The 14,306-nt window shown below is 39.9% G+C and overlaps 1 protein-coding gene across 1 annotated transcript; it reads right to left on the bottom strand.

The window, feature by feature from the left end:
• Nucleotides 1-8,447: 8,447 nt before the first annotated feature.
• On the bottom strand, nucleotides 8,448-13,214 carry kcnj14 (potassium inwardly rectifying channel subfamily J member 14). Its single transcript, XM_062991724.1, has 3 exons — nucleotides 12,153-13,214; nucleotides 10,583-10,900; nucleotides 8,448-8,796 (listed from the first exon to the last, which is right to left on the bottom strand). Exons 1-3 carry the CDS (start codon nucleotides 13,212-13,214, stop codon nucleotides 8,572-8,574), a joined length of 1,605 nt encoding a protein of 534 aa, XP_062847794.1. The 3' UTR covers nucleotides 8,448-8,571.
• Between the last annotated feature and the right edge of the window lie 1,092 nt (nucleotides 13,215-14,306).

The following is a 14,306-nucleotide window of genomic DNA, read 5'->3' as shown; positions in this document are numbered from 1 at the left end:
ATGGGTCGCACACACAGCGACATCAGACTCGACTCATGGCTTGCAAAAAATGACTTGTGGACAACAAAAGTCAGCAACATTAGTTACGTGTGACAATTATATATATATATATATATATATATATATATATATATATATATATATATATATATATATATATATATATATATATGATCCGACATCATTCTGATCGTGTCATTTTCTGCTCTCTAATAACGCTCCGGCCGTCTTAACCCGCAACGCACACAATGGCTAAATGTTCCAGCCAGCTTCCGGCGTAGTGATGAGCGATCCCTACTCCCTACACAGTTTGAAGTTCACTTCATTTGAACATTGAACATTGCAATCTTACTTAAAATGGTGGAATACCGTACATAGTGCACTTCACAGGAACAACTAATGTGAATGGAACGCTCCTACAGAATTGGCGCTAATGATTGTAAGAACCTCTTTCTGAATCAATCAGACCTTCTGATTGTAATTATTAGTAAGAATTACTGTTATTTGCATGTATTTAGTTTGCAGCGTCACTCAGATGATTGTCAGTGAAACGCTTTCTAATGGGTTCGTGTTTTACTTCACAACCGGGAAAAGTTTGGAGGTTTTTAATTATAAGCACATTTACAAAATAACGGATTATATTCCTAATGGGACACATGCTTATTAATTTAATAGCATCTGGAAGAACATAAGCTAAGGTAAGCAGTGGTTATGGATTTTTGGCTGTGTTTGGGATTTTGGCCGCTGTGCAGTAATTTGTAATGGAAAAAAAAGTCAGTTTAAGCTTTTAACTGGTACCTAGGAAAGTAAAGACACTAAGTAAAATGGCTAAATACAGTCACTAATCTGTTGTTTTTTTATCTAAACTTAAATATTATTTGTTTATTTCTATGCTACATTTCCAATATATGTTTTGTGTTTATTATATTGACTCGTGACTTGACTCGGACTCGACTCGGACTCGTATTTTGTGACTTGTGAACATATCTGCTAGTGGGTAGAGCTTTGGGTTATCCATCAAAAGGTTATTGAGTTAACATTGTGTTGAATATGCACTTTTTGCTATAATACAGTGAAATAAATAAATAAATAGATAGATAGATAAATAAATAAATACCTAATTACCTGGATTTTACAACGGATAGGCATCATCTAAAAGAGTCGACTCAAAGAACCGACTGCCGTTCAGATAACAGACGATCCCTTCTGAGCTAAACAATGCAACAGAGAGAAAATCCTGTAACTCCAGATTCCGCACAATGGAATCTTAAATGTACAACCTTTGTAATGCAGGCTAAACAGGATAGTAGAACTTCTTTAGATGTCCTGCTGATAAGAAAACACCTAGAGCAAATCTTTAGCCAATAGTTTTCCCAGCTTCCTGGCCCACCACAACCCTGATCATTGGTTAGTGTATACATGTAATGTACTGTGTAGTTTGACATGCTGTTCCCATGTTCATGTGTTTTTTCTTAACACTTAAAACACTTAAGTTTTCTTCCACCTCCCCTAAAAATGCCAAATCAACTGTTTAAAAGTATGTGTTGTTTTAAAAAGGTGAGTGTGTGTAGCTTCCGGTCCAACCAACATAAGACTGAGGCTCTGGAGCGTCCGCAGTGTTGATCAGGATAAAGCATTTTACTGCTCAGCGCTGCTCAGGATGAAGCGTTATCATCATCATCATCACCATTGTTAACATTATTATTATTAACATAATAATAGGTGGGGTTTGCATGCAGGGTTTCTAAAATTATGCTCCTATCCAACCACCAACTGTACTCCTGAACAGGACAACTTCATTAACAACTATGTACATTACATGTATGTACATAACATTTAAGGTTTGTTTGTTTATTAGTATTTCAACGTCATGTTTTACACTTTGATTACATTCATGACAGGAACGGTAGTTACTCATTACACAAGATTCATCAGTTCACAAGGTTATATCGAACACAGTCTTGGACAATTTAGTGTCTTCAATTCACCTCACTTACACGTCTTTGGACTGTGGGAGGAAACCGGAGCACCCACAGTAAACCCACGCAGACACGGGGAGAACATGCAAACTCCACACAGAAAGGACCTGGACCGCCCCACCTGGGGATAGAACCCAGGACCTTCTTGCTGTGAGGCGACAGTGCTACCCACTTAGCCACCATGCCCCCCCCTCCTGAACCTTTAAGGTAAATGTCTAAAAAAGCTCTCTTACACCCCCACAAACTTTTACTAAGTGAATAACTGGGAATTCACCACACCTTTTTACCTGTTAATTGTATTCTGCACACTGTGACTATGAACAGAACTGCTTAAGTAAATGAATATTCAAACAAACAAGTAAGTTCAGTCCTGCAAGTGGAATGGCCTTGTTGATAAGAGAGGTCAAAGGAGAATGGTCAGACTGGTTTGAGATGACAGGACGGCTATGACAACCTAAATAGCCACTCTCATAATGAACAGCTTTGAACTTAAATGCGAATGGGCTACAAACACATTGTGTTTAACTCCTGTCAGCCGAGAAGAGGAATCTATGGCTACAGTGGACACAGGCTCACTGAAATATAACAAGTGCAAATTAAAAAAACTATAGCTGGTCTGAACATGAACAAGAGTTAAGTGGAATTTAGTTGCCTCCTCAGTTAGTAGATCTGACAGAGCAGTTTTGGAATGTGGTGCTATTAGAGGAGAGATTTCGGTCCATGCAAATCTTTTCTTTAACAGCACCGCATTCCAAATGAATCTGGAGTTTAAAGCTCTTAAAGAAATGCTTCCAAAACATTTTGGAATTCATGCAATAAAGAACTGAGGCTGATCTGAGAGCAAAGAGGAATCCTACCAAGTATTAGTATGGTGTTTCTTTTATAGTGAGTGTATATACTGTTTATAAATGAGTTTACACAGCAATAATAAACGTAGTTGCATCAGTCACGAGAGAGTCCCTATACGGCTTAATATCCCACCCCTAAATGAACAACAGGCCAATCGTTGTTTGTGTATAATAATAATTAGACACCAACTGACAAACATTAGAATAAAAATATTTTATTTTATTTACACGTTATCTACTTTCCATAGAGTAACTGTTTGCTACTGAGTGTTAACAATATAGCACTGATGCCTAAACCATAAACCATAACACAGTTTTTTCATGCCATTGATGCAGTGTTGTGTAAGGAAGTGGGAAATAAAAAAGAGCATTGAGTAAAGAACATGCTAACCCTGCCTACAGAAAACAAAGATTAAAAATAGAATACGATATACAGTAGTGATTAGTCCAGTGTGATTAGTATAATGATGAATACAAACACACTCAGTGCTATGATTTACACTCAGCTACCATTAAAAAGGCCTAACACCTAACTCAGGTATAGTCAGAGCAATCACACGGACTACAGTTAATCTAAAGAGTTTTTACATTCTGCCAAACATGACCAGTTGTTATGCATTTTATCATATACAGGTGGTAAACAAAATAATTTACTGCTACTGTAACTGTAAGTTACAATAATAGACAATGGAGTTTCAATAGGACTATATAGTGCAGACCTGGGCATTGTACGGCCCGCGGGTCGAGTCATCCCCAGCCGGCCCGCATGAGGTCAGTGGCAATTAAAAATCAGACGTAAATAAATGAACAACATACATACAATAAAACAGAATTGTTTTTTACATTTCCGTAAGTTTCGATTTACATAGATAGATAGATAGACAGCGCTGCTGTGACTGATCCACTCATACCAGCACAACACACACTAACACACCAGCACCATGTCAGTGTCATTGCAGTGCTGAGCATGATCCAGTGTGATTGATAGAGACGGTCAAGTTTTTAATAAGACATGGACTTCTGAAGTATTTATTTACTGAAGTCAGATGTAAAGCTGTTTAAGGATAACAGTTTAGGGTTTAAATCGCTGTTACGGTACTAAACAGAGAAATACATGAACATGAACGATGCGGAGCGTCACACCTGAAGCTTCGTTAACTAAACTGCAAAAGCAACAAGGACTTTTTTATAAAGTTTAACACATCCAGAACTGAAGCAGTCAGGACCAGCTTTGTGATTTTAAAAAGAATATCCAACAATAACAAAGGACTGAAAAGCAGCAAATGAGGTAATTAGACTCCAAACAAAATAACAAAAGAACTTTGTCTAAAGTTTAAAAACCTGCACGTTTAGTTCACATTTGTTTTTGAGAAATTAGTTGATTAAATAGTGAAATAATGTTGATGTTTTTACTCTGCCTACTTCTCACTTTCTGATTGTAACATCTAAACAGTAACAGATTATCAGAACTGTACAATTTACTGCTTTTAATAAAGAGATAAAATTAATATTGAGCAGAATTAAGTTCACCCTATTGGTTCGGCCCTCCACAACAGTCCCAGTTTCTTATGTGGCCCCTTGGAAAATGTAATTGCCCACCCCTGATATAGTGGGTATCACAATTGAAGGTGCATCAGTCACATAAAGTGGAAAATGTTTTAAGGGAAAAGTGGTGGCAGGACCTCTGATGCCTTTTTTTCCCGTGGAACAGAAGCCACAAACTGAAGCTCACTCTCAGCGATTTGTGGCCCTTATTAGCTCCATAAGCTGGACCTTATATATAAAAAGCCATGTGCAAATATGCATTACTTGCATATTTGTGTAGAAAGCACAAAACCTGCCTCCTGAGCGATGGAAATATGATTTTGATAAATTCACAGGGCAGTTGTAGCCTAACGGTTAGGGTACTAGACTAGTAAGCAGAAGGTCGCTGGTTCAAACCCCACCACTGTCAGGTTGCACTGTTGAGACCTTGAGCAAGGCCCTTAACCCTCAGTGGCTTAGACTGTATACTGTAAGTCACTTTGGGTAAAAGCGTCTGCTAAATGCTGAAAATGTAAATGTACATTTTTACCAGACATCTTTTTCCTGTATGGATTTATCTTTGAAGGAAGCCAAATGATGCCAAAAACTAGTGATGGGTCATTCGCGAATGATCAGATTCTATTGAACTGCTGTTTAAAATGAACAAAAGGAACCGAGTCGCGCCTTTGTTTGTTGTTATATATATTTTTTATTTCTGCGCAGTGCTTATCGGCTGTAATCCACCCAGTCTGCCTCGCATCAGTAGAGGGAATTAATCAGTCATAATGAGAGCTATTTATTGTCGAAATTCAAATGCGAAAACACTTTCAGTATCGCACTCCTCCACGTGGAGAGAGCGAGACAGAGAGAGAGTCGTAACCGAGCCACAGAGATAACATACAGAAAATGTGCAGTGATAGTAGTATAAGGACAAATAATTGAGAAATAAACTTGTTTAATGACGTTAAATCTGATTCTTTCATGTCACTTATGTTTTAAAGCAGAAACAAACACATGCACATCTCTGCACAAGAGAGGATTTTTCTGAAACTTAATGCAATGCAACCACAGTATGTCTCTTCCCTGTAGTTTTTTTCCCTATCACGTGTATTACAGAGCGGAGAAATCGAGTGAAACCTTCCAAAGTCAGAGAACTTGTTTTTTGAATGCAAAGAACAAAGAGCCATTTTATTTGAACGGCTCTTCAAAATGAATGGAGCCAAAAGATCCGGCTCCCTTCAAAGAGCCATAATTCCCATCACTACCAAAAATCCACAATGTCTGTTACCAGCTGTTAATAATGATATGGGCATCATCTGGTTAAAACAACCATTAGGTTGAATAATGGCAATCATAAATCATAATCATAAAACTACACTGTTCAGGAATTGTGTGACGGCTTTCAGATACAGTTTAAAGCTCTTCTGGTGGCAAAGGTTGGTCCTGCTCTTATTAGATCTTTAAAATGAATTTAACATTTGTAGTGCACAGTGCAATAATAACAATTCACTCAAATGAAGATCTGTGTTATATTAAAACAGTGCAGAGAATGTTTTGGGTGTATTTATTTGCCGTCTTGCCAGAAAAGTAGGTTTTTGCTTGATCGATGGCAAATATATTTTTGAAGGAAGTACTTGTTAGGGTTTATTGAAAGGTATCTGATGTACTTGGTGTGTGTGTGTAATAAAAGACATATGAATCTATATTGTATTTGTACTGTTCAACAACAAACTATTAATGTGTGAATGCATAGAAGAGAAGAGAAAAACACTGTGACAGAAAGAAACCTCATGGCAACATGAGGCACAAACATTGCCAAACCCGTGTCCAGTGTCCATAGTTACAAGCTTCTGTTGCTGGAAGCACTTACTAGTAAAAAACCTTTAAAAGGAAACAAAGCATGCAATGTTTCAAATGGCAACTAACTAACCAGCTGAATGTAACCAGTAAACACTGCCACATATTTATAAGTCTAAAGAAATACAGTATAAAACTACATTATTTCATGTGCAATAAAAAGCAGTAGTGTCAGTCTGTCAGCCAATAAGTGTAAAGCAAATACTGTTCTCACCCAATATATGTGTATATACATCTATAGGTCAAATGTTGATCAGTTATACACACACACACACACGCACACATATACATATACAGTATACACCGTTTATATAGCAGTTATACATAATATATACGTAGATCAGTTTTTAAAATACTTTTACATTATGAATTAAATTTGCAACAAAGTGATGATTATGTACGATGGATCTTCAAAAAGTTTCCGCACTTTTATATTTTGGTTGAAAGCGGTGAGGATGGGAGGAGGAGTAATATGGGATGGGAGGAGTAATCGGTCGTGTCTGAGAGACTGAGAGACGCTTATAGTCCGGATTTAGCTCCATCTGATTTGCACCTTTTTGGACGCTCAAAAAGCTTTAAGGGGAAGAAGATTTTCATGTGATGATGATGTGAAAGCAGCGCTGCATCTGTGGCTACATGCTCAACCAAAAACATTTTTTGCTGATGCCGTTAAAAAGTTGGTACGACGCTGGAAAAATGCATCGGAAAGTGACGATGTAGAAAAGTGACGTCATTTATTTTTAAAATTCCTAATAAATAGAGTTTAAAAAGTGTGGAAACTTTTTGAAGAACCCTCGTATTACGTTTCCCACCACACATTAAGCTACAATACCTTGTGAAATGATCATTTTCACAATACTTTCAAATCAACACATGGCAACTTTAAACAATAAAATGTCTGTTTATGATCAAATTCAAAATCCACTACCTGTTTTTGCAATTACAACAATGTTCTTTTTAAAGAATTTTGAAAACTGATCAACATTTGCCAAAGTCATTTTTTCTTTGCATTTTCCTCCAAACCTAGTCGTATCCAATTACCCGATTGTATTTTGCTTCCTCTCTACTGCTGCAGACCTCCACTTCTTACCGAGGAGGGCCGTGACTTACACACGCCCCCTCTGATACTTGTGCAGTAGCAGACCGCTTCTTTTCACCTGCACGAGGCGAGTTCACATGACGCTCACTATCATGTATTGTCGTACCGAGAGACACGCACTGATCCCCATTATCCCCCGTCTCTGTGCAGGCGTCATCGAAAAGCCAGCAGAAGTCGTGTAATCATTGCTATTGGATTTAATTTACATCTTTCCTACTGTTCCAACTTTTTTGGAGCTGGGATGTATGTTCTGTAAAAGGCATGTGAACACTGATCTGTGGGCCTGATCTTGCTGGACATCTTCCAAAATAAGACGTCAAGCACTGATGTTGGGCGAAAAGTCCCGGCTCACATTCTGCATACCAGTTTATGCCAAAAAAGCTCAATGGTGCTGACAGTGGGGTTTTGTGCAGGCCACTGGAAACTCAAATAAATCGTTTCTTTACGGACCTGACCTCACTTTGTGCATTTTGTTTTATCTGAGATCCCAGTGTTTGTTTGTACAGTATGTGGTTGGAGGTATGTCCACACTGCCTTGGCCATGTAATTCCTTTATTCTAAGAAGCAGTTACTTGCTGTAGCCATAATGGATCACTGATTTTTGTGGTTAGTAGATTGTAGAGCAGTTTTTCCATACTGGAACCCAGCGAACAGTGACTGACTACAAGATTGCCATGTCCAATCAGCCAAGCGGGTTAGTGTTGCAGCTCTCCTCAACTCTAAATGGCCTCCTCAATCCTGTTTGGTGTCCACTGCTTTCACACCCTCTCCACTCCAATTCTTCTTAAATAAACAGTTTTTGGGTAAAACCTTAATCCCGTTTATCTGACCTGTTATTAGACAATTGCAGAATCCTTTCTTATATTTTTGGTCACTTTTTAAGTTCCTCTGGAATCAGAAATGTGTTTGCCTAATTTATCCCCTATTCTAACCCCATCTGAACGTCCCTTCAGGTACCCTTACTGTTGGGTTTAACGGCCTATTTAACTTCCTATATGCATTAATATTAAAGTTTATATATTTTATTAAGATTTCTTCCCTCGTTCCTACTTTTACCTTTTGTCCATTCCCAGCTTCTTATCCCTCTAGTGACCCAGTGTCATCAATCAGTCCCCCTCTCCTATTTTTATCTCCCCTGTCCTGACGTTCTGTCCAGCGTCCAAACCTCCTCCCTGTCCCTCAGCTCCGTCCTCTCTATTCACACTTTTGTGACTCTAGTTCTCCCTTCTGCCCGGTGCCCTTTGACCCCCGGCGTTGTGGGTGCTCAGTCCCGTCGGGGGGCGAGGAGAGGGCACGAAGGAGCAATAGAGGGGGATGGAGAGATTATGTTGGGGGATGGAGGAGCAGAGGAGAGCTGCAGAGCCACTTCGTTCTCGTAGCAGAAAGAGGAACGGGAGCCCATGATGTACTTCCTCTCAGCCAGCTCTTGGGCGCTACAGGACGGTGTGCCCGGCACCTTGTACGTCCTGTTAAAGTACGAGTAGTCCACCTAAAGAGGAAGAGATGGCACTGAGTGTGAATGTTAGCAGCAGAACTATACAATATGCACACTGAATAAATTATGTATATTTAAAAGCATATTCAGAGCATATACAAACCCAAGTATGTTATTGTTATTATTATTGTATTTTTTAATGTGATTTGATTTCTGACACTGCAGCATATGTGAATGGTTTAAAGCAAAACTAACAACTTTTGTGTTATTCATGCATGCAGCATCTAATTAAAAAATACACACAGTACTTACTTTAGGTTAAAAAAAGGTTAAGAAAGACATTGCTAGTGTAGTAACTTAGTCTACTAACATAGTTACTATTGTCATGCTGTTTGAAGTCAGACTGGTGCATTATTGCTGGTAACAAGCATCTGCTGTTCTGCCCTCTAGTGGATGTTGATTCACATCAAGTCAACATTTACAAAGCAAATACAGGCTGAGAACACATCAGCATTAGGAGAGAATGCAAATACATTACCAGGAATGCAGCATTTTAAAAACACTGCATTAATTAAAATGAAAAAGAATTAAAAATAGCTGCATTAACAGGAACAAAACAAAGCTCTTCAAAAAACTGCACTACCACTAGAGGCATTTCATAATTTTGACTTGCTAGTGGCGGCCTTTACCTTTTATTTAAATCAAGTCCCTTAAATTAGATGTTAGACCAACATCAGATTCTCTCCACCCCTTCTCTTAGTTCTTTATTTTCAGGGTCTGCTTCTTGCTTTGCTCAAGGTTTTGTTGCGATGCTAACAGCTAAATTTATAAAGTGCCCCTACAGCTGGGAGCATTTCCATTTCCGGTGTGAGCGACACTTGAATGCAGCGTTTTTGCTGCTGCTGCTACATATTGTATAGGGTATAGGGTATTTAAAATAATCAATTTTAAAAAGCGTGAGAAATCATCACTAGACAACATTACAGTTATTAATTGACGCTTTAATACCAGAGGCAGGAATTTGGACTTGAAGTGGAACTTCTGAGTGACTTTTAATTCATTCTGATCAGCTATCAGCATATGCAATTTGTTAAGGGGGCGCAACATTTTTTTTGCACTGGGGCCCATAAGCTCCTAGTTACGCCACTGGTGTTGCATCTAGAAATGGTTCATATTATGAGCGCCTGTTTTCAGTGGCAGGGTGATGAACAGGAAAAGATCCTCACTCACTTTTGTCAGATAATGTGAACAGACTTGTCATTTTAAATAACTGGCTGAAAGATGGGTAACTGTTAATAACTCTATACAGGCATTATCTGGATTTCTAGAAATAATTTAGATTTAATAATTTTATCATAATTTTATGAATGTTTTTATTGGTAAACATTGCAATAAACGTGCATAACTGTTCAAATTTTGCTTAGATATTAGTTTGCGATTAATTGCGATTAATTTGGTTCTTTAATCGCGATTAATCTTGATTAAAAAATTTAATCGCGTGACAGCCCTAGTTTTAATTAATTTAGCGTTTTTAAAATACAGCATTTTTTTTATTGTATTTTGACTCTGTTAATGCAGTGTTTTTGAATTGTAGCATTTTTAGATGTATTTGCTTTCTGCTAATGCATAATTTTGGAATGCTGCATTCCTGGTAAAGTATTTGTGTCCTCCCTGTTTTATTCTCAGCTATTGTTTGCTTTGTAAATGTAGTTGTGATGTAACTTAGCAGGCCACCGTACTTTAAACCTCCAGACACAAAAAAACACAAGCAAGTCCTCCTCACATAACAACAGCACACACACGTGTATGCACATTCACACATGACGTATATTTGACTCACCCGGTAGCTGCTTTTCTTAGCAATGAGCACAGGTTCGAATCGGTGGCCCCAGAGGATCTCGGAGGCTTTGTAGGAGGAGCGGCATTGTGTGGTCATGGCGGTGGCTTCAACCATGCCCTCCAGAATGACCACCAACTCCAGCTCATCGTCCGACTCCAGCATCTTACGGTCCATCTTGAAGAACGGACTCTCCTTATCAATCTCATGAACGATGGTCAGCGGGGAGACCAAAAAAATCCGGTCAGTGCCTTTGTCGAAGCCCACGTTAATGTCTATTTGGTCCAATGGTAGAATCTCCCCCTCTGGGGTCACCCTCGTCTGCAGAAAGGGTCAAAATAAGTATCAGATATTATAATTCTGAGAAAAACCTTTTACTTAGTTGACTTAGTTTACATTATATACGTGCATAATTACTGTCATAACACTGTCATAACACTGTCTGCATAACACTGTCCATTTTATCAGCTCCACTTACCATATAGAAGCACTTTGTAGTTCTACAATTACTGAATGTAGTCCATCTGTTTCTCTACATGCGTTGTTTGCCCCCTTTCATGCTGTTCTTCAATGGTCAGGACCCCCACAGGACCACCACAGAGCAGGTATTATTTAGGTGGTGGATCATTCTCAGCACTGCAGTGACACTGACATGGTGGTGGTGTGTTAGTGTGTGTTGTGCTGGTATGAGTGGATCAGACACAGCAGCGCTGCTGGAGTTTTTAAACACCTCACTGTCACTGCTGGACTGAGAATAGTCCACCAACCAAATATATCCAGCCTACAGCGCTCCGTGAGCAGCGTCCTGTGACCACTGATGAAGGTCTAGAAGATGACCAACTCAAACAGCAGCAATAGATGAGCGATCGTCTCTGACTTTACATCTACGAGGTGGACCAACTAGGTAGGAGTGTCTAATAGTGGACAGTGAGTGGACACGGTGTTTAAAATCTCCAGCAGCGCTGCTGTGTCTGATCCACTCATACCAGCACAACACACACTAACACACCACCACCATGTCAGTGTCACTGCAGTGCTGAGAATGATCCACCACCTAAATAATATCTGCTTTGTGGTGGTCCTGTGGGGGTCCTGACCACTGAATAACAGGGTGAAAGGGGCTAACAAAGTATGTAGAGAAACAGATGGACTACAGTCAGTAATTGTAGAACTACAAAGTGCTTCTATATGGTAAGTGGAGCTGATAAAATGGACAGTGAGTGTAGAAACAAGGAGGTGGTTTTAATGTTATGGCTGGTTAACATAATGTACTCATATCATGGTATATAATCCTAAACCAGAATGAGATTAAAACTGTTTTGTGGACAGAGTCCTGGTGAAATTAATCTCCCACAAATCATTTAAATCCCAGGCAGAGAATAAAAGCTCTAATGTGCCAAACCAGCTGCCCTCATGCCCACCTCATGCCCACCTTAATCTCTGTCTCTTTGACACTTATTTACTTAATTTCAGGCAAACCCACAGAAGGTGGATTCGAACCCTTATTTCTCCAATAAAATCAACTATAAAAAAGCATCCTTTAAGTCTACAACCCTTTCCCCCATTGGCTCACCTTCAACAGTTGTGCTCGGACATGGGCCTCTACCAGGTGGCTTTTGCGCAGGTTTGCCACGCGCCACATCATGCAGAGCTTCCCATCCCTCATAGCCACGACGGCCACATCCGAGAACACCAGCGTCTCGTTGCGCTTCTTGGGCTTGGCAATCTTAGCCATGACCGCCCCGATGATGAAAGCGTCGATGATGCAGCCCACAATGCACTGCAAGACGACAGCAAGCACCGCCAGGGGGCAGGCTTCAGTCACGCTTCGGAAACCGTACCCTATAGATGTCTGTGTCTCCAGGGAGAAGAGGAACGCTGCCAGAAAGCTGTTCACCTGCTGGAAGCAAGGCTCCTCGGGCTCTACTAGAGCCTCGAAGTGCACCGTTCCGGTCGCTGTTGAAGCCAAAAGATAGGACGAGGTGGTTGAGGACATGGAGGAAGAGGGGGTGATGGAGGATGATTGCATGGGATTAAGGTCCCCATGCCAAGCAGCTATAAGCCAGAAAGCAACTGCAAAAAACAGCCAGGAGAGCAAGAACGAGAGGGTGAAGATGACCAGCATCCAGCGCCAGCGAATGTCTACGCAGGTTGTGAAGAGGTCAGTGAGGTAGCGCTGGCTCTTGTTATTCATGTTCACAAAAGTGACATTACAGCGACCGTCTTTGCCCACAAAACGCTTGCGAGGCAAGCGGTGATGTCCGACACTGAGGTAATCATGGGCCGAAAGGGAAGGAGAGGCAGAAAAAGACCTATCGGCATGCTCGCAATTTACTTCTCTCCTTGCGTGACTGGTAACTGGTAGTCCCAAGTAATGGTTTCTTTCTATTTCTCTTCGTTCTTCCACCGCTTCAATGTAGCTGATAGAAATATCATCCTCATCATCCTCATTCCAACCAGCATTACATTCTTGCCCGCTGTTGATGTGGTGCAAGTTGAGCAGCTTTCCATTGCAGTTGGGTGAGAGCCGAGTCTCGGTAACATCATCACTTTGAGCCAGCTTCATCACCTCCTCCTCATCAACTGGAATGTCCACTCCTGCACTAAAGCGCCGTTTAATACGTGCGGCTCCCATGACTACAGACTACAAATACATGTGTCCAATTTAAAATGGTAAAAAAGATTCAAACCTTTTTAACCAGATTTGTGAAAAGGTTTTCACTGATACATAAAATAGGTCCAAAAATGACTGCAAACTGAAGGTCTGGAGGAGAGGCATTAACAAACCAGTTCTAATAATGGGCTCATCCAGCCTCTCTGGGGCATTTTATCCCTCTCGCTGGAGTTCAGAATAGACATGAGTGCAAATTCTAAAAGCATTTTCCTCACCAAGTCATGTGGAAAACACAGATATGGGATGTACAGACGTCTACGTGTAAGTGCAAAGGAATAAAGAACAAGCACAAAAGGCGCACCACATATACCCAAAGCTGATTCTCTAAATGACCATGAATAGCACGAGGGGGGAGCAGAGCCAGAAAAGCACTGAGAAATCTCAATGAAGCAAAAAGCCTAACGGCAAATGCAGGAGAGTCACATCTACGGTAAAGTGGAAAAGCGTTTGAGGCATGCATCGGGAAGCGGAGCATTCAGATAAAGCACCAGCATGCCCATACAAACCAGTTTCTCTCTCCACGACTTGCTTATGTTCCATGTTAGGATGGCAATAAAAAACAAAAAGACAATCATTAAAATGATGTAAAATTACTCGCAACTATTAAATGCAGTTAAAAAAAGCAAACACAACAATAAAACAGCAGTTATATAATATATTAATTTATTACTTACTGGATAAAATGAGTTCCTGAACTCTAATTTTGCAGATGCAGCCCACACCGAACTATGATGTTAGGAAAAAGCACATCCTCACAGTCCCACTGCCATGTTTGGTCTGATCTCTCTTCCATTTGGTTTCAGTGAAATTCCTGTGCAGATAATAGGTTCTGTCCAAGTTCTCCAAAAAGTCATCTTGTTTGCATTAGAATGTGTATTGTGTAGCTCCAGACATCCACTTCAGATGAGTTTCAAAGCTCTGCAGATAAAAAATTAAGAGAAATTAAGAGAATACTAAAATGTACTTATTTAAACTTGAAAAAGTATGAAATGAGGTTATTGTGAGCATATTTAAATAATGTGGTAGCAAAAACACAAGGCTTGCAAGGACGAC

The sequence above is a fragment of the Trichomycterus rosablanca genome, chromosome 3, assembly GCF_030014385.1.
Source record: "Trichomycterus rosablanca isolate fTriRos1 chromosome 3, fTriRos1.hap1, whole genome shotgun sequence".
In the NCBI taxonomy this organism is placed as follows: domain Eukaryota; kingdom Metazoa; phylum Chordata; class Actinopteri; order Siluriformes; family Trichomycteridae; genus Trichomycterus; species Trichomycterus rosablanca.
The sequence above is the reverse complement of the archived record's forward strand: the minus strand, read 5'-3'. Positions and strand labels throughout refer to the sequence as shown.